The following is a 22,114-nucleotide window of genomic DNA, read 5'->3' on the forward strand; positions in this document are numbered from 1 at the left end:
ATAAAAAAAAATACGTGTCTCTTATTTTTCGATGTATTACAACATATTGCAGTTTCATCAAAATCGGTGAGGGACACCTGGGATAGTTTCCTTGTTAGTCTCCAACATCATATGAATGTGGATCTTTACGTTTTTTATCATGGCACTCTTTATTATAGATCTAAGACTTTTCAGTTTCATTAGCAGCAACTAGCCTCAATTGATGTAAATCTCTAGAAGTCGTTCTAACATGATTTTCTACAAATTCTTTTAGATCATCAACTGTATCTCCGCGCTGATTTGCACCGAATAGAAGGCGGCTCGGGGTATCTCCGGTAGTACGATTTACAGTATTATTAATCGAATACTCTGCACTCTTTAGCAGTTTATATCAAAGCTTACCCGTTTTGTCATTGGATAATTTTTCTAACATCGGAGCTAACATTCTATTTACTCTCTCGACTTGTCCATTTACTTGTGGAGATCCAGTTGCTACAAGGATAAGTTTGACATGATTTTCACTTAAAAATTCATTAAATTCGTATGAAGTAAAAGAGGAGCCTCGATCAGTAATTAAAGTATTAGGCCTACTGTAATCTCGAAAATATTTTAATAGGCAATCTATTGCTTCCTGACTGGAAGTATTTTTCATAGCGTACAGTTTTAAAAAACTTCGTAAATCCGTCGGTGATTAAAAATACATAATTTTTCGATGATTATCTTCTACAACAAGAATCTCAAAAGATCGACTCAGGGTATCAACATGCTGCATGCGCAATCCTGGTCGATGCTCTGTCTCGTAATCATAATACTGTAGCTCCACAACCCAGCTCTCAATTCGCGGATTCACATCTTTTTTGTCAAGGGCAAGCTTTAAAGAATTGCAGTCGGTTACTATTTTGAATTCAATTCCCTGCAGATAAATACGAAAACGTCGTAAAGCGTAAATAATAGCAAGCATCTCTAACTCGAAACTGTGATATCGGCTCTCAGTTTCAGTAGTTCTTTTTGAAAAAAGAAAATTGGATGAAACTTGTGAGCAATTTTTTGTTGCAACAAAGCTGATCCAAACCCTATCGAGCTGGCATCACAGTGTAATTCCGTAAGATCTCAAGGACTATGAATAGCTAATAGTGGTTTTTCCATTAATTTATTTTTCAACATCTGAAATGCATTAATTTCAGATTCACGGATCTAAAACTTGACTTTTTTCTTCAAAGGATTGTACAAGGGTTGGCAATTATTGAAAATGATTCTGTGACTTTCCGGAAATATTGGTAGATTCCCAAAAAAACGTTAAATCTGCAGCAATGTTCTTGGAATCGGAAATCTTTCTATGGCCTCTAGGCCCCTTTTTGAAGGTCTTATACTTTCTTCCGAAATTTCATAACCTACGTATTCTATTTTGGGAAAAAAGAAATGACATTTCTCCAATCGTAATTCCATCTTATTTTTAAGAAGAACATTGAATACTTTTCTTAGAACAATTAAATGATCTTCAAGAGTTTGCGTTGCAAACAAATGATGTACATTTGATAGAATCTGGAGAAACATCAATGTGGTGAAAACTATCTTTTAAGTCGAGCGAACTGAAATACTTGTTGCCTTGCAATGAATCCAGCTGATCTTCAATCAATGGGAGAGGATAGTTATCACGTAATATGAATTTATTTAAGGTTCTGTAATTTTTACACATGCGTAACTCACAATTTCTCTTTCTAACTAACACAATAGGCGATGCGTATTCAGATTTACTAGAACGTATAACAATCCTTTCCATTAAATTATCAAAAATTTTGCCTAATTTACCTTTTCATCGTAAGAAATTCGGGTAAGCGCGTAATGAAACTTTTTATTCTCAGAAACGTTCAATTTTAATTCAGATTTCACCTCCGGAACATCTGGTCCTTCAGGCTCCAAGTATTGTAGCTTAAATTGTTCGGAGAATTTCATTCGTAATTCATGCGATAACTCTGGATTATAATTAAATCGTCGATCGGACATCTCTCAACCAGACAAATATCTACACTCATTATTTCTCTAACTTCTTCGATTTCTTTTACTTTTGCTACTGTCAGGCCGAATCGTGGAAATGAATCTCGAACTAGAACTTAAGAAGATTTCATTGTATTATTTGGCACAACAAGTAATAGTAAATTTTCCTGCATAATTCTATCTAGTGTAATTTGGACGCTAATTTTCGCTTTAACAATAAAATTAGGGATATTAATTCCATAATATTCATCCGAATCAGAGTTGCAATCTACTAGTTCACTATCAACATACCTAGATTTTATAAAACTTACAGCGCTACCACTATCCAACCTACAGTCTGATTGTATTGTATTCTTGCCATCTACCATACCAATCACAACAGTTTTAAAGAAAGCATCTTCTAAATCAGCTATCTCGTCTACATTATTAATCGAAGTTTTTTCTTTAGGCAGTCCTTGACCATATGGCCTTCTTCATTACAGCTATAGCAAGTCCTTTTCTTTAGTTGATGGCATTCCCTCGTTATATGTCCTGATTCTGGACAGTTATAGCACTTCAGATATGGTTTCTGTTCTTCGTTCTTCAGTTGATATGTGGAAGAGGTGTTGGAAGACTCAACTGATTTTAAGTCACTTTTTATATACATTTTAAAGAGCTCTGATTTAAGTGAGATTTTGTTGAAAACTTTCAAAAGGTCAGATGCAGATATAAAAGATCTGATACGAGCTTGATTTCGAACTTCCACATCAGAAATACCGTCGATTAAATAATCGGTTATTTCATCCATTTCTACTAGAACCTGATTTCCAATAACAACTTTGTTGTGTTAATAATTACTAAATTCTTCACAACTCTGCCACTTCTCTTGCCTCAAATAATCTTCGTCGTTCCAATTTACTGGGTCGATGATCGAACATTTTTCTCATGTCTTTAAGTAGGTTATCCATAGACATCTCGATGTGCTCAGGTTTGGAATGAAACCATTCCATTACATTTCCTTTCAATTTAGATCTAAGAAGAATTTTAGCAAGATTATTGTCTAGTTCGAACGTCGCAGATAACAATAAAAGTTGTTTTTCCCATTCAGAAAAATTGCGGTCAGAACCAGAAAATGCACTCAGTAGGTCACCAGTTGCTTTGATATTCTGATATGGTCGCGAATGTGATATACTTATTTGAGAAGAAACATCGTGCTGTATTTCATTCTCGCGATGCAGTAACTGCAATTCTCTCGTCAGCAAGTCTCTTTCTCTTCTCATAAGATCCAGTTCTCGTTTCATTTGATTAAAATTTCATCCAAGCTCCTGATGGGTCATTCTCTTGTACACGAGCAATTAATTCCGATTTTGCACCAGCCGGTGACAGTTCTTTTCTTCTTGAAATATTTTTCAATTGTATAACTGTAAAATCTTGAGGATTTTTCAGTTTTATATTATTTGTATAGAAAACTATACGACCTGGGCACACAGCGAACAAGGAACATACAGCAATTCAGGTATATTGCACAGATCAATTCTGTAATTTTGCACACAGCAGTAGAAGCGTCACACAAAGCGATCTCAGTCTATATACATAGAACAAACTTGAAACGTCGCACACAGCAACCTGGAGATTAGGCACACAGCAGTTCAGATACGTCTATTGAATCGTCATGACATTGTCCACAGATTTTCCCACCAAGGCGGTCTTGTTTTTCAGAACAAATCAAAACTTGGAATTCCTTCTCGATGAAAAAAATGTTGTTCAAAACACGATAATGAGTCAAGGCTTTCTGATTTCAATTGAAAAGATTAAGCCTTCAAATTCAACTTCTGAAAACTGTAGGGGACAACTTTTGTGGATAAAGGTGAATAAGTCCAAGAATTCTCGTTTTAAATAGATGTTTATTTAAAAAAAGGAAGTGACAAGTAAAAATTAATAACGACGACTGACTCTTGACAAGTTAAAGTCGGATGAACTAGCTTCACACTTTTCGAGTAGGTTTCGATAGAATTATGCTCGTAGTAGGTGTATTACAAATATAATTCTACAGTTCGGCCAACCCTGACATTAGTCCGTCCCGGACTATCGTAGATATAATTAGTAAAAGCTGATAACGTAAAAATAATTATTAAATAACGTTTTTCGAAAACCAAGGGAGCATAATGATACAGTTAATGAATTTCAATAATAATATTTCAAACTTAATATATTTGGAAATTAATTATTTGAATAATTTTTTCCGTTTAAACCATTTTTCCCGAGTTTTTTTCAAGTTAAGGACACAACTAACGAATTATAAAAGTAATTTTTTGAGGATATTTGTCAATTGTTCAAACAATTTTTATTCATTTAGACAATTCTTTAATCCTGTAAATAGTTAAATATGATAATTTGAGTTGGAAATATTATTATTTAAATTAATCAACATTATTTACATAAAACTAATATTTTGCATTTTGTAGAGCATTTCCGGACAAAATTCAAGGGGGTTGGAGGCGTCAAAATTAAAAGTTGTTGAGTGTGAATTATTCTTCGAAAATTCACTATGAGGCGTTAAAGCTTTAATTTACCAAAAAATTAATAAAATGTACTTATTTTCTTTCATTTTTCCGAAAACCGAACTTTTTTCGTTAAAAGCCGCATCATAATGTCAAAAGCTCGGGGACACCAGTTAATGTTGACCTATTTGAAAAAAATATCGAATTTATTTTTCCCTAAAACATACAAATTTTGAAAGGGAGAAGAAGGGTTATCGACTGCCAAAAATCGAGCGTAAAATTTTTACAGGTATAAATGTGGACACCTTATTCTTGCACTGATATAATGTCTTTTTTATAAATCTGAAAACCTTCAAAGAATGGCATTTCTAAAAATTACCGCTTATGAAATTCAGCAAGAAAAAGTGATGTCACTGAGGACAGTGAATATTGCTTATCTCGTTCCGGGCATTATATATAATGCCTAGGGATTATATTTAATGCCTGGATTATATATTTTGCCTATAATATATACACATTTATGAATTTTTGACAAAAATTTACTAAAAAGGTACAACCTAGCCTAGTGTGTTTATTGAGATACAAAAATAAGTTTTGTCATTTCTTTGACAGAAACTCTCATATAAATTTTCGCTTCTAAAAATTAAGTTAGAATTAATGCAGCATGAACAATTTTTTTGCATTTAATTTTATTTGAAGCTATGGCAAGCGAGTTGGATCAGTCTGTCGGAGATGTGGTTGCAGCACTTGGAAACAAAGACATGTTGAAAGATAGTATTATAGTATTTTCAACAGACAATGGTGGTCCAGCAAATGGATTCAATGAAAATTACGCATCTAATTGGCCCTTAAGGGGTGTAAAAAATACTTTATATGAAGGTCAGTTATCTTTAAGTTACTATATTATTTAACAAATAAATTTAGTTGTGAGATGTTGTGAGTCCGAGTGAATAATACATTAGAAAAAGAGCAGTAGGTATAAAAAGGAAATACTTCAGATGAAAAAAAGACTTTGGTGATGTTCAGAAGCTCTTTCTTGTTCAAAATTTTGAGATACAAATACTTTCTGCATCAGGAAACATAAATTATAATTTAAAAATAAGTGTTTAGTAAAATTAGAGCATCTAATAAGTTGTAGTTGAAAGATATCATACTCGCAAAATTTCCTCTCGAGTTAGTTCAGTAGCATTTAGTATTCTAAATTTAAGCAAGCTTGAAAGTAGTGAACTCCATCAATAAAAATGTCAGGATAAATTGGAAATTTTTGTGTAAAAATATGTAGGAAACAAATTAATTTTCAAAGAGGAAACAGAACAATCGTTTCATTCCGTATTGATGGTTAAGATTGAGAACAAGAGCAAACTAGAAAAAACTAATGGTGTTTTCTACGTCTTTTCCGTTAAACAATATTCAGAGTATCCTCAATAAATTATTGATGGAGTTCACTACTTTCGAACATGGTGAAATTGTGAATAATAAAAACTACAAAACAAAATACTTATACCCCCACCCTCTCCCTCTTACTGTCCATAATTTTTAGTTTCCAGAAATGTTTTACTAGTTGTTGCTAGTAGAATTTGGTAGAGTCTCCGAGAACTTTATTTTCAGCAATCCCTGATGTTTCCTTGATTTCAGATATAAATTAAAAATTTTTGAATTTAATAATTTGTTTTGAGCAAAACGATGTGCTTTCTACTGTAAAAGATGGATTTTGAACAAAAAAAAATATGGCTTGAGCAAAAGATTAATTTTCTATGGAACTGAATCATTTTTACCCAGCAAACATAAAATTTTAAACCAAGAAAATAATTTTTTTCCTTACCAAAAAAGGAAAAGTTTCAACTAAAAGAGATTAAACTTTAAAAACTGGTAAAGTTACATTTTTAGTCAAAAAATTAATTTAAAATCAAAAAAAGGCTTTTCCAACTAAATAGTTACATTCTCAACCGAAGACTTAAGCCTTGTACCAAAAAAAGAAAAAGATTTATTTTCAATAGCATAGTTAAATTTTCAACCAGAGAGAAGAATGTTCAATTAAAAATGTTAATTTTCAACAACAACAAAATTATTTCAAGAAAAAGTGATTCAACCAAATCTTTAAACAAAATAGTTGAATACTCAAGCAAATAAAGAATTATTTTTAATTGAAAAGTTACATGTTCATACAAATGAAACTTCTACTAAAAGCAGATGAATTTTTAAATCAAAGATAACTTTGAAAAAATAGTTAAATTTTCTGTTAACGAAGAACTCAGTTGGCATTTGACGATCAAAATATTAATTTTCGAACAAGAAATAAATGAAAAAAGAATATTTAATCCAAAATACGAATTTTTAACCAGAAAGATGGATTTTTTAAGCGCATTGTTGGAATCTTGACCACATAGTTGAATTTTCACCTAAAAAAGATTCAAGTTGACTTTTCTAGATAAAAATATGAAATATTTAACAAACAAAAAAAAGATTTTCTACAAAACAATTGAATATTCAATAAAAAAAGAAAATGTTTCAGCCGAAAAAAGGATGAATTTTTAACAAAACAGTGTAACGTTCAACCAAATAATTGTATTTTCATCCAAGAAAGATGAAATTTGTATTAAAACAGATGAATTTGGAATAAAAAGCAATTTCCTTTAAAGTTGAACTTTTATCCAGAAATTATTTCATGTTATTTTGCAGAACCAAAATATATATTTTAAACAAAAAGTGCATTTTCTACGGAATAGTTAAATTGTCAACAAAGTAGCAGAATTTTCAATCCAAAAGTATGATTTTTGAACAAAATTGTTTAATTTTTAACTAAACAGTTACATTTTTATTTCAGAAAGATAAAATTTCTTAAAAATAAAACGCGAATTAGAAAAAAAAAGAAACTTGAAAAGAATAGTTAAATTATAATTAAAAAAAGATTCATTTCATTAAGAATTGTTAACAGTAAGTTACTTTTTTTGCTGGATAGTCGAATTTTTATCCAAAAAGTATGACTTTTTAACAAGATTGTTAAATTTTCAACCAAATAGTTGCATTTTGTCCAAGAAAAATGAAATTTCTATTGAAACAGGTGAATCTTTAAATCAAAAAGACAAATTTGCAAAAACAAAACTAAATTTTTATCCAAAAAGATTACAATTGATTATTCAACAAAAAATACGAATTTTAAACAAAAAATAAATTTTCTAAGAAATAGTTGAATTTTCAACAAAACATTTGCTTTCTTATCTAAGAAAGATTCAATATTTTTACTAAAAAAGATGATTTTTTAAATCAAAAAGATAAAGTTTCAGAAAAAAATCATTTTCATCTAAAAAAGATTTCAGTTTACTCATCACTATAAAAATATGATTTTTTAAATAAAAGGTTAGCGTTTTACGAAAAGAGTTGAATTTTTAATCTAAAAGAAGAATTTTTAATAAAAAAAGTTTAATTTACGACTGAAAATGACATTTTTTTGAGAAAATCGATTATATTCAACGAAATAATAATATTCATAACTGAAAAGATAATCCTTTTTAGAAGGTTTTTGCGAATTTGCAAAAATGACGTAAATGAGTGAAGGACACCCTCCCTCCTTCCGTAATAAATTGTAACAAAATGACTCAGCCCCCCTCCCCTGAGCTTTACGTTTCACTGCTTTCAATTGCGGCATATTGGCTTCTTTAAATTCACTAAGGAGTTACTTTTAACTTCCGATTTTTAAAATTAAATTTTTTCAGCAAAAAGATCTACTCTCTTCGCTCTACTGGGGCACGAACTACAGAATTTCCGGTTGCCGTTTAGTGCTTTTCTGTGAAGCTATTAGAGATATCGAAAGAAGAATGCGAGTGATTTAAGGGAATCTGCATTATCAATAGAGGTAGTTACCATCAATCAGCGTAGATATCATTCCACAATCTGTAAAAATATAAAGCAACACTATGGATGAAGTTAACTCAAAAAATAACAGAAAATATCTTACGTCATTTCTAGCAAGATGAAAAATAAATTAAACTGTGGTTCGTTTCCCAGCAGAGCGACGAAAATAGATCTATTTTAAGAAGAAAATTATTTTTCATCTATTCAGAAATTACTTTAAGTATTTCCTGTTGTTTGATAAGTAAACTTAATCGATAGTGTTGATTTCTATTTTCAAAGATTGTGTAATGATATATACACTGATTGATGGTAACTGTTTTTGATGATAATACAGATTCCTTTAAATTTCGATTTTCGTTTTCTGCGCAAGAAAAAATAAAGTTTTATTTTGAAGAAAAAAATACCTGCAAATATACTGAAACAACATTAAACCATAATTGGTTCATATTGAACAATACGAATAGGTAACAGAATTCAATTGCTTTTAGTTTTGACGTTAATTAAGAGACTAAACATAACTGAATTCCAAATAAGTTTGCAAGAAAAGGTGCCGAAAAAAAAATTAACTTCTTAGTTCTTTTTTCTGTGTAATGAGGATAGAATTTGTATCTCGAAACGTTGACAATGAAGAAGCTTCTACCTAATAATTTTATAAGGTTTCATGTAGCTTTTAGCTGTGAACGGTTTTTTTTATCAAATGGTCCATTCTGGAATTAGATTTGGAACGGATTAAACGGAATTCCTCAATTATAGTTCAATCGACCTAATTGTGACATGCAGGGGGTGTTCGAGGCGCTGGAATTCTATGGTCTCCACTGTTAGCCAGGACAGGTCGCGTAGCTAAGCAATTCATGCATATTAGTGATTGGCTACCAACTCTACTAACGGCTGCTGGTGGAAACACATCTAATTTGAATATCGATGGAGTTAATCTCTGGAATGCTTTGAAGGATGATACCGATTCTCCAAGGAAATCTGTTCTTCATAATATCGATGATATCTATCGCAATGCTGCCATCACGATGGGGGATTGGAAACTTCTCATGGGTATGATTAGCCTATTTTTTAATCATCCCCAATTCGTTAAAAAAAGGGATTATAATATTTCCTCTATTCCCTTGCTCATGTCCCTTTTTCATTTTCCCTTTTCCCCTTTTCTCGAAAACCGTGTGGAAATTGCCAAATGTTTGTACAATTACAAGTCTGACTCCCAAATTGGAAAATTATGTATCAAGGTAAAGTAAATGGCAGCGTGCCCAGAGGTAGACCGCGGAAAGAATGGTTAGAATGTGTGAATGAGACCCTACTTAGAAGAGACATAAGAAGTCACAGAAACACGAGAGCCTGCATTAAAAAATGCATGGACATAAAAGAAGCTAGGGAAGTATGCCAGGACAGGAAAGTATGGCGGCAAATAGTTAATAAAAAGAGTGTCAGTAAAGTGAATGACGCCTGAAACAAAGACCTTGGCTATTAATGGACCCAAGTGGGGAACGTTACACAACGAAAAATCTCTATCCCTTCCACACACTACTCCTTTCCCCTGCCGAATGAGTCACGCCTACCCCGAAAGGGAAATGACTTAATGGTGTAATAATAATAATAATAATAATAATAATAATAATAATAATAGTTAAAGCCAACCCTGTTCCATAGCTCTTGATTGCAGCGCCATCAACCTGGCTGTGTATCTGTTTTCAGTTGGGCTCCATATTGAACCTCTTGAACACAAGTAAACGACCAGTAAGTTCGTTTGAGGTTAGGGACCGTACTTAAATTATGTAACAACTGCACGGTTATAAATTTTATTATTTGGCTGAAAATTTGACAATTTTTTTAAAAAGACATCCTTTTCGGTTGCAAATTTAACTGTTTGGTAAAAAATGCATCTTATTGTGTTAAAAATTTAGCTCTTTTCGTACATTAACCTTTTGTTTAAAATTCATATTTTGTTGTTGATAAGTAAACTGAAATCTTTTTTTGGATAAAAACTATTTTTTTTCTATAAGTTTGTCTTTTTTGTTTGAAAGTTAATATTTTATAGTAGAAATATTGCACCTTTCTTGGATAAAAATGCAACTTTTTTAACATTACATACAGACTTAACTGTTTGTTTAAAATTCGTATTTTTATATTAAAAAGTCGATTGAAATCTTTTCGATGAAAATTTGTATTTTAATTTCAAAATTCATCTGTTTTAGTAAAAATTTTATTTTTCTTGGATAAAAATGCAAATGTTTTGTTAAAAAATTAACAATCTTGTTAAAAAGGCATGCTTTTTGTATTAAAATTCGACTATTTAACAGAAAATTAACTTATGGTTGACAATTCTTATTTGGAAGTTGGGAAATGCCCTGAAATCTACATAATTTTTGGTTGAAAATTCTGTTGTATGTTGGAAAATCTCAATATTTTGTAGCAAATTCACTTTTTGCTTTAATTTACTTTTTGTTGCAAATTAATATTTTGGTGTTATAAAAATAACTGACATGTTTTCTAGATGAAAATTTAACTTGAAAAAAAATTTCTTTAAATTCAAAATTCATATATTTTAAGATAAATTTTATCTTCTTCGGATAAAAATGTAACTTTTGAGCTGAGAAATCTGTTTTGTTGAAAAATGAACTATTTCATAGAAAATTTACTTTTTATTCAAAATTTATGTTTTAATGTTGAAAAATCAACTGAAGTCTTTTCTGGAAACTTATTTTTTGTTACAAAATCCATATTTTTATCCTAAAAGGTCTACTGGAAATTTTTTGAATGACAAACCAACTATTTTTAGACATTTATTTTATTTTAAATAAAAATTGATCTGTTTCAAGAGAAATTTCATATTTTTGGGACAAAAATATAATCATTTGGTGGAGAATTTAACATTTTTGTCAAAAAGTTGTTATTTTTTGTTAAAAATTTCTCTTTCAGGATTAAAAATTAATTTTTTTCCTATAAACTTATTTCTTCTTTAAAAATTTATCTTTTGATCGTGAAAAGTCAACTGAAATCTTTCGTAACAGAAAATTCAACTGCTTTTTTTTCATTTATCTTTTTAATTGAAAAATTCATATATTTGAATAGAAATTTCGTTCTTATGAAAGTTAAAATTTTTGGTTAAAAATTATTATTCTTTGCTTGATTATTCAACTATTTTTCTTGAAAGATTCACTTCAATCACTTTGCTAAGAAATCTTTTTTCTTAAGATTTATATTTTTAGTTGAAAGTTCATCTCTTTGGTTAAAAGTTTAACCATTTCATTGAAAATTAATCTTTTTTAATTGAAAACTCAATTTCTTGAGTTGAAGTCAGACTAAATTGTGTAAAAATAATTTTTTTTTGTAAGAATCCTTAATTTTCGTGGAAAATAAAATTTTTGTTAAAGTCAAATTTTTTGTAGGAAAATTCCATTTTTTTGGGGAAAATTCGTTTGTTTTCTTGAAGATGGAACAGTTTAAAAAGAATTTCATTTATTTCCAATGTAAAATTTAATTATTTTGTTGAAAATTCAAGTATATCATTGAAAGGCCTTTTTTGGTAGAAAATAAAGAAAGTCAGAAAATTTTACGAGCCTTAGGAATTCAGAATATCCTAGGAATTCAGAATATCCTAGGAATTCAAGAAATTTGGAATTTTCGAGGATTCCAGAGAATCCCAGGAATTCTCGAACATTAGAAAATTTAAAGAATAAAAGGAATTCCGAATATATTCAGGGCATTCAAGAATCTTAGGAAATGCATATAATTTCATGGGTTTCACAGAATTCAGGGAAATGAAGAAATTCAGAGAAATCGAAGAATTCCGAGTATTGGATAAATTCGGAATATTGAAGAAATTATGGAGTTCAGAATATTTCAATAGTCAGAACATAAAAAAATACAAGGATTTAAAAAAATTCAACTAATTCAGAGATTTGTAGGAATTCAGATAATGTATGGATTTCAGTTAAATCAAAATATTTAAGGAAATCAAGTATTTCATGTAATTAAAAAAACTCTGAGAATTGAAGAAATTCAGAGATTTTGAGGCATTTTATGGAATTCAAAGAGTTCCGTATATTTAAGAATTTTAGAGAATAAAAGTAATTATTGGAACTCAGAGAATTTAAGAAACTAGGAAAATTGAAGAGACTAAAACAATTTTTTTTAACTCGGAGAAGTGAGGAAATGTAGGAAATTCGAAAAATTCAGAGAAATTATGGGATTTAAAGAATTCGTGGAATTCAGAGAATTCAATGAATTGAGAGCATTCATGGAATTATTAGAATTCAGAAAAATAAAAAATAAATCCAGAGATTTCTAGAAATTCCAAAAACACAAGAAATTTATAGAATGCAAGTAATTAAGGGGATATTAAGAATTAAAAATATTGAAAAAATTTATTCACATCAGAATATTCAAAGATTTTGGGGAATTATAAAAGATAGAATAGATTTTCAGGAATTCAGATAATTCAAGAAATTGAAGGAATTCTGGGAAATCAAAATATTCTAGGAATACAAGTATTTTGTGGAATTCAGAGAATATCGTATATTTAGGGATTTTAGAGGATTAAAATAATTCTCGGAATTCAAAGAATTCCTGGAATCCATGGAAATCATGGAATTCAGAACATTCATGGATTTTATGGAATTTAGAGAATTTAGATAAATGAAAAAAGTTCAGAAAATTCCATAAATTTCAATAACACAAAGAATTGATAAAATTCAAGTAATTAAGAAATTATTGAAATTACAAAGAGATTTTCAGGAATTCAGATAATATAAGAAATTAAAGGGATTCAGAGAAATAAAAGTCTTCAACACATTCAAGTATTTTTTGGAATTGTAAGAATTCATAGAATTTATAGAATTAAAACAACTCATGGAATTCAGAGAATTAAAGGAACTCGAATAATTTAAGGAACTCGGGAAATTAGAGAAATTTAGAGAATTCATGGAATTTAGTGAATGCACGAAAGTTAAAATACTCCTGAAATTCAGGGAATTCAAACAAGTCAAGAAATCTAGATGTTGTCAGGCCGTCCGATAATACAAGGAATTTATTGAATTCCGGGAGATTAAAATATTCAATGAATAGAAGTATTTATCTGAAATCAGCAGAACAAGCGCACTTTTCTACCCGCGGAGCGGCAGTAAAATAGCACTTTATTGTACTGCGAGGAGCGGCACGTAAAGTGACAGTAAGGAGGAAGAAAGGAGTGAAAAGTAAAACTGACGTAAAAAAAAGAGTAAACAGAATTCATTTTAAAAATACGTATAACTGCCTAATTCAGATGAAGTATCGTATGCACCATGGAAGTAAAGTTGTTTTATAGTCAGATGCTGTTGTATCGTCCTCGCCTTGGGCTCAGACGTTAAATTCTGCATACTAGTACAAAGTTCAACTTTTCTGCCTAGGTTCATAATCTACTATTCATTGAATTTATTGATTGAAAGTAATTCAGATAATTGACAGAATATAGAATTTCAGGAAATTCAGATGAACTCAGAAGAATGAAAAGAATTCAAGGGATTCGAAAAATTCAGAGAATCTCATAAATGATGGGAATTCAAGGAATTCAGCGATTTCGGAATAATGAAGAAATTCAGAATATTGAAGACATTCAGCGATTTTAGAGATTTAACAGCACTTGGGAATTCAAGAAATTCAAGTCGAGTAATTTGGGAATTTCTAGAAAGTCAAGGAATTTGAGGAATTCAAGAAAGTCAAGGAATTTAGGAAATTCAAGGAATTCGGAAAATTCAGTTAATTAGGAGAATTTAATAAATTGAGGAAGTTTTGTGAAATCCAGAGAATACAAGGAATCCAGAGAATTCGAAGAATTAATGGAAGTCAGAGAATTGAAGGAATTATTAAAATTCAAGAAATTCGGGAAATTCGAGGAATTGATGGATTTCAAGAAATTCAGGAAATTCAAAAAAGAAAGAGAAATCTAGGGATTCTGAGGATTTGAGGATTTTAGAAAAATCAAGGAATGAGGAGAATTCGCATTTTTGCTCACAAAATATCAGGAATACGAACAAAATTTGAGAAAATAGTTCAAATATTTTCAAAAATTCTGAAAATAACTTCTCTCAATCATTTATGATACATTGCACCATTTATCTTTTTATTACATTTGCTATTTTAAAAAAATTGTTAGTATAAGTAGTAAGTGGGTTTAAAAAAATCCATTTTTAACATTTATAGAAAAACTACCGTCATTCTGTAAATTTCAAAACCTTTTTTTGATTTTTTTTTCTGGAAGGTAAGGTGCTGGAAGGTAATTAAAAATAGCTGAATTAGGTATATAGTGGTTTTTCTAAAAATAAAGCACAAAATTCACATACGCATTTCTTCGTCAAACATTTTTTTTCTTAAATAAAAAAAATACCTATAGCCTAATTTTCTGTAAAAAAAAAAACAGATTTTGTCACTAAGATATTTCGCGACTTTCATTTTAGAACCTGCCTGATTCGAATTGGATTCGTTCCATTTAAAAATAAATTTTGATTCGTTTCCCTATTTTCCCCTTTTTTCGTGAAAGAATTACCGTACTTCCTTTTTTTGAACTCTTTCTCCGCTGTAATTCTTGCAATTACTTCTCGCTTGCTCTAATTGTAATAAAGGCTATTAATAAACTATAAAAAGTTATTAAATTTTCATTTGATAGGAGCAACATACAATGGGACATATGATGGACATTATGGCCCAGATGGAAGAGACTCCAATTACAATGAAGAAGATATAATTAGGGGTGCAACTGGCAATGCCGTTAAAAAAATTGGAATGAACCTGACTGTGGAGGTGATAAAAAATCTTCGAAATGAAGCTACCCTGCTCAAATGCCCAGATAGAAACCATACTGTTCCGGAATGTTGGTCCTTAAAAAGGCCTTGTCTTGTAAACATTGCTGAAGATTATTGCGAACAAAATGATCTGTCAGACCTGTGAGTTTTATATTTTTTATTTGTTTTTAATTTAATTTTTTCCATTTAAACTTTTATTTATATTCCACCCGGAAAAGAGCGTATTCTGAGGCACAGTCTTTCAGAAAAATATAGTATTATGTTTCAATGAAAAACTTTATTTTATTTAATATTATCTTCTTAAACATTATGTTGAGTTTAGAAATTCTAATTTTTACTATTATTGATTAATTATTTAAAATTCTTCCATTTTTATTGAGCTGACAAAAAAGCAAATTTAGGCTAATAACTTTTTTTAAATTAAAAAAGGACATTTTTATTTCAAACATTTTCGTTGAGTTTTAAGGGAGGCATTTTAGCTCATAATTCTTTTTCTTTATTTGAAAAAGGTAATCTTATTATTTATTCATTTGCTTTATATTATTTTTATTCGGTTATTTGCTTTCAAATTTTGAGACTTATGTTTCTTCTGAATTAGGAAATTAATTTTTGTTTATTTTACACATGTATTTAATTGAAAGGGGCTGAATTTTGACTTTTAATTATTTTTTTTTTTCAGTTAATTTTTTTTAGCTGTTTCTATTGAGTTGAAGGTTGGAAAATGTTTAACTTGTTTTTTGACCTATTGGGACTAGGTCATTTTTTCAGAATTAATTGGAATTGCATCTACTTTAATTAATATGTAGAACATTTTTCAAATGTTGATCAAAAATATTTCTAGGATGCAAATGAATTTTTTAAATAAATTTTTTTTGAAAAATATAGCATTCGCCTCAGGACCACTTATTAAACAGTTTTACAAAAACACGCGCTTTACCAGAGGCGACGTCTATAAAATACCCTACCAATGTTGAATGTTGAACTACTTTGTTAAAAATTAATTTTTTATTAATTTTTTAATGTATATTATTTAAAATGTATCTGTTTCGTTGTATATTAATTTTTTTAGTTAAGGATTTAACTACTTTGTTGAAAGTTCGCCTTTTTTTTACAGCTGCTTTTTATTTATTTTTTTCTAAAATTTATATTTTAGACTTAAAAACTTAACTGTTATTCATAAAATTCAATTTTTTAGCTTGAAAATTAATCAATTTGGTACCTAAATGAAACTACATGGTTAAAAAATTAGTCTTCTTTTGGTATAAAGTTTATAACTATTTAGAGTTCATATAGATTTTTTTTTAAATTAAACTAATCCATTTTCGGTTTTAGGCTTATCCTTCGCAAGTTATAAGTTCATATATTTTTTTGTAAATTTGTCTTTTTGGTTAGAAAAATAATCTTGTTTGTTGAAAATTTCTTTTGTTTGTTTAAGGATTGAGATATTTGGTTACTAATGTGTCTGTTTTGGTTCAACTTGAATAGTTGAAAACTTTTTTCTTTTTTGTTAAAAATTAATTTTTTAAATCGAAAATTTGACGATTCTATTTTTTAAAAATCTTTTTTGGTAGAAAATTCATATATATTTAGTTACAAATTTTTTTTATTACCTAATTTAACTTGTTGAAAATTCTTTTTCTTGAAAAAATTATTCTTTTATGGTGTATTTCGTTGAAAATTTGTCTTTTCTGGTTAAATTCAACTGTTTTCTTTTTTCAAATTAAAATTTTTCTCCTTGACATACCAACCCTTATATTTTTCGTTAAGAATTTATCTTTCTTGAATGCAAAATCGAATACTTGGTTTAATGTTAAACTACTTTTAAAAAAATTAATTTTTATTTTTTGAAAATTCATGTTGTCAATGTTGAATATTTTTATTTTCTTGTTAAAAATTAAATTCTTATGTAAGCAATTTGCAATTTTAGCTTGCAAATTTAACAATTTGTAAAACTTTAGTTATTTGGTTCAAATTAAACTGTTCTCATGAAAGTTGAATTATTTCGTAAGAAATTACCGTTTTGTTAAAAAATCATAATTTCGTACTGAAAAACAACTGTTCTGTTTTCAATTGATTTTGGTAATAATTAATTTTTATAAAGATTCACCTCTTTGATTGAAATTTAACTTTTTTGTTTGAAATTATTTTTGTTTTGTTAAATATTAATTTTATCTAAAAATTGAACTATTCCCTTTTTATTGGTCGGAAATTTATCTTTTCTAAGTTATAAATTCAACTATTTCGTAGAAAATTATTTTATTTTGTTGAAAATTTATCTTTCTGATTAGAAAAATACTCTCGTTTGTTTCAACATTTTTCTCCTTGGTTTAGGATTCATCTGTTTAGTAAAAAGTCATATTTTTCGTTGAACTTACGGGGTCGAAAATTAATTTTTTTTAAGAAAAATTCCAAAATTCCATTATTTTTTTTAAAGAAATGTATTTTTCACTTGAAAATTTGACTATTTGGTTTCAAATATAGAAAATATGTATTATGATCGGGATGATAAATGAATAATCAGATGAGATACTCATCATTTTCTTGAAAACAGATGTTTCACTATCGATCTGAAATATCCCTTAAATTCAGACTTTTCCATTGCCGGTCGAGTGATCTTACCCACTAAGCTACTAAAGAGAGGTCGAAAGACGAATTTTGAATGACCGAAATGAGCAAAGGGGAGGGATATATTTTTACAGGTAAGATTTAATTAAAAAGTTTCGAAAAAACAAAAAATCCTGAATCGATCATCTGATCGGTTATTTACCATCCCCATGGTAATACAGATTTCTTTCGGTCTCTCCATTAGCTTAGTGGGTAAAGCGAAGCGGGAGCACCTTTTCCACCGATAAAATTTTATTTTATTTGGTGTAAAATCTATCTTTCTTGATTGAAAACTAAAGTAGAAAAGTAATCTTCGTATGTTTGAAAAATAACTTTTTTTTGTTAAAAAGTCAACTTTTCGGGTTTGAAATTTAACAATATTCTAAAGAAATTTGCTCTTTGTCTGGAAAATTATACTGTATTTTGTTAAATTTTGATTTTTAAATTGGTTACTTCGGTTAAAAAAGCCTTTTTTCAGTTTGAAGGTCTTTTTTGTTAAAAAATCTTTTTTGTTTGTAAGTTCAAGTATTTTCTTAATAATAAAATATATTTCGATTTAAAATCTTAGGAGGGAGGAGGGGCAAAACTACAGTCATGAAAAAAGTGGTATTGGGAGGAGAGTGAGTTTAAAAATAGTAAAAAATTATTAATGTAGTTATTTTTAATAAAAATGATAAAAAGACCTTTCTTTGAGAAGAGATGCTTGTTCTGATATCCATATCTCTGCTGTTCGCATTACTCGTAAAAAAAGATATGAAATGAAATGCAAAAGTACATAAAAGCTGAATTTTATTTTCAAGTCTAGAGAAGCAAATAAAAGCGAAATGCAAATAATACGAGTCTCTTTGCCTTCGGAATTATTACCTTTTGATGAATTTACTTGTGAAAAAGCTGATTTGTACAATAGGTTAGTCCAAAAATGCATTGACAAATTTTTTCCGAATGTTTATTAATATCTCTCGGAAATTTTTTCAAATTTACACAGAAATAAATCCTTTTTTGCTTTGAAAAAAACTAAATTTAAAGCTGGCGCAAATCTCTATAAAATTTAGTACGTGTTTCCCATAAAAAAGACGTTTTCGTAAATTTGATCTAGAATCGTCTATATTAGTTAAGTCGAGTTTAAAATTATCATGTCTCTTCATAATTAACTATAGAATACAAATAAAAGATTACTTTTTAAATATCGCACCCACAAGTCAGTTTTATAGGGTTCGAAAAAAATCCGATAAATAAAAAAATGAATTTTGCGAGTTTTGGCGCTAATTATAATTTTTTTGCGGTTTTTTAACTCAGATTTCTAAAACATAGAATTTTACTTTTTAATGATAACTAAATATCTAAGTAAATTATTTTAACAATTTTATTATTGTTTTTAGACATTTTATCTTAGAATAAAGATAGAAAGTCGTGAGGTTTTTAAATTTTTTCCACTTTTGTCCAATTTTAAATTGGCGAAGGTAACAGTTAATTATTGTTAACGAACATAATTGTGTGAACAATTTATTATTATTAAAAATATTCTCTTTAAATAATATTAGAAATTCCTTTTTTTATTTTTCGTCCACTTTTCACTTAAAGTGAGTTAATATTTAATCCAAACTAGCAAAAATAATTGTTTAAACAAATTATTATTGTTTATATATATATCACAATTTTAATTTAAAGCTTAATCATTATTAATTTAATTTGAAAAAAAATTTTGTTTAAATAAATTATTATTATTTATAACTTCTTTCATTTATATTGACGCCAGATAGTTGCGCTTTTTTGCTAAAATTTTAAACTTTACAGTTTTTCTAAAAGGGTAAACTTTGACTTGCCTTTTAGTTATGAACAAATAATAAATAATTATGAGAGAAAATAATATTTTAAACAATCTCTTTCTTTATAGTGAATATATTTTTCTCAAGTAAAATAGATATTTGAAATATTCTTTAAATTATCTATTTGGATCATATTGAATTTTAATTTTCCTGGAAGTAGTTACTGAGAGCTTTTTTGTTTAAATTAATATTAATGCTTATTATGTTATCCTATCTTGCATTAATTCAAACTCACTAATTAAAAAGTAGACAAAAGTTTAAGAAATTTAGAAAAACCCGCAATTTTCTAGAAATTATCTAAAGAAGTATAATTATAAACAATAATTAATTATTTAAACAATTATACTTGTAAATTTGGATTATTTATTACTTTATTAAGTGAAAAGTTGAGAAAAATTGGAAGATTTCAGAAAAAAACTGCAACTATCAAACATTAGGAGAGGAGAAAGTTTTGTTAACAATAATAGTTTCATTAAAAAATTAGGATTGTTAAATTTCAATAGTTATTTCAAATCTGTAAATGAAGACTGGACAAAAAGTTGAATATATTTGAGATAAAACTGCAATGTTATAACATTTTTCATATATAATATTACTCAAAATTATAATAAATTGTTTAAGCAAAAGCAACTACTTTTCTCAACTTTAATTAGTTATTTACCTCGCTCTAATTAAAAATTGGTCAAGAATTCCAAATTTTCTTTTGAATTGTAATTTTCTAGCATTATTATATGAGAATATTATTAACAATAGTCATGTATTGATTAGACGATTGTGGTTAGTAACAATTATTATTACCTCAATCTAATTGAAAATCATTTTAAAGTAGTATTTTATGTAGTAAAAAGTAGTAGTAGTAGTATTTTATGTATAAAAAACAATATAAATTTTTTGTAAACCAAAAAAAAACATAATTTGTCCTAAAAACTCTCAAAACCAATTTTTGTCTGTCACGAGGTTTTTTTTGAGACCCTATAAAACATACTTATACAGGTGCTATTTAAAAAAATATATTTTATTCGTATTCAAAGGCTAATTTTTAACAGAAATGTTGACTTTTAACTCGATTTAGCCAATATTAACGATTCAGAATGAAATTTACAAAAACGTATTTTTTTTATGGGGAACAAATGTTAAACTTCATAGGGCTAGCGCCACCTCTGAATATCATTTTTTGCAAAACAAAAAAAAAGTGACTTATTTTTTTGTGGATTCAAACAAATTTCGAGACGATATGCATAAAAATTCGAGAAAAAATTTTTTTGAACCACCCTTTTGTAGAATTATCAAATTTTTGTTTGCTAATAAAATTTAAAATAGTTCCAATATTAATAATAAATATCAAATTATTCATTCCCAGATATCCGGAAATAGTTAAAAAGCTTAAAGAAGAGTTGGAAAAATACAGAGCAACAGCATTACCCCCTGGAAATCTTCCTCTGGACAAGAGAGCAGATCCAAATTTGTGGAACCACACTTGGACTCATTTCGGGGATTACATTGCCCCTCTAAACAAGAATGTTTAGACAATGAAGAAAACACTTATGTTTTAATAAAAAATATTTTCAAACAGAGAAATATTCAAATATATTAATCGAGCAAGAAATATTTCTTTTCAATTTATTCAATAGATGCAAATTACAAACTTCAGACCCTTTTTAACCCACTTTCTTTATCCCTCTTTTCCCCATTTTTTAAGATATCCTTTTTTCCCCTGTTTTCAAGAAACATCCCATTTCCCCCATTTTATGCTTTCATAGTCCAGGGCAGAAATTCGTATAGTTTCGTTCGGGGTTCCGCCGTCTGTCCATATGTTTGTTCATCGGACTTTTCTCCAAAGAGGGGAAGTGAGGGGAAATAAGTAGAAAAGATATGATGGGGATTAAAGGGAGAACAATCAGAGACATAAGGAAAGTAGGGAAACTAGGGAAAGGGTAAATGGGAGAAGTAGGAGGGGTAGGGGGAGATGAAATGGTGGAAACGAAAAAGAAAGTAAGGGAGAATCAAGAGGGAACTATCATGAAATTCGAGAAGGAAAAGTGAGGAGATGAGGCGAAATGAGAATAGTGAGAAGAAAGTAGGGATGGAGAAGTACGTGAAATGAAGGAAAATAGTGAAAGTGAGGGGAAATAAGCAACGAGAAGCAGGAAAAATTAGGGGAGATAGGAGAGTAGGGAAACCAAGGGTTAATGAGGAGGGAGGCGTAGGGAAAGTTAGGGAAAGTTATTTAAATTATTTTGAATCGGACTGGTGATTGATTGTTGGAGAAGGGAAATATACAGTGTGTCCCATATTTATAGGGCCACCCCATTTTTTAAGAATATTTTTTTTTCTATTGAAACAAAATGCACCAAATATTTTGAGTGGATAAATGAGTCGAATTAACGATTTTTCCTAAAATATAGAGCTCGCAATTCCATTCGTTCATTTATTTGGAGATTTGTTCGAAAAAATAGGTGTCCCAAATTAATAGGGCCACTAAAAAAAACTGCAATTTTTTTGAAGAATAATAAATAATTCGTAAAATAATGCAATTTAAAATATATAATATTAAAATTTTACTTCTTACATGCCATAAACATATACATATGTA

General features: G+C 28.8%; 2 protein-coding genes across 4 annotated transcripts in view; one reads left to right on the forward strand and one right to left on the reverse strand.

Annotated features, from left to right (window-relative positions):
- LOC117169306 (arylsulfatase B) overlaps window positions 1-21,109 on the forward strand; it is a 62,211-nt gene extending 41,102 nt beyond the window's left edge. Inside the window, exons 5-8 of the mRNA XM_033355617.1 lie at window positions 5,154-5,333; window positions 9,087-9,353; window positions 14,956-15,232; window positions 20,882-21,109. Coding sequence (XP_033211508.1) covers window positions 5,154-5,333; window positions 9,087-9,353; window positions 14,956-15,232; window positions 20,882-21,047 — 890 coding nt within the window. The 3' untranslated portion in view covers window positions 21,048-21,109. The remainder of the gene's footprint in view (window positions 1-5,153; window positions 5,334-9,086; window positions 9,354-14,955; window positions 15,233-20,881) is intronic.
- Window positions 1-22,114, reverse strand: part of LOC117169307 (RYamide receptor) — a 265,162-nt gene that overhangs the window by 190,663 nt on the left and 52,385 nt on the right. The window lies entirely within an intron of this gene.

The sequence above is a fragment of the Belonocnema kinseyi genome, chromosome 3, assembly GCF_010883055.1.
Source record: "Belonocnema kinseyi isolate 2016_QV_RU_SX_M_011 chromosome 3, B_treatae_v1, whole genome shotgun sequence".
In the NCBI taxonomy this organism is placed as follows: domain Eukaryota; kingdom Metazoa; phylum Arthropoda; class Insecta; order Hymenoptera; family Cynipidae; genus Belonocnema; species Belonocnema kinseyi.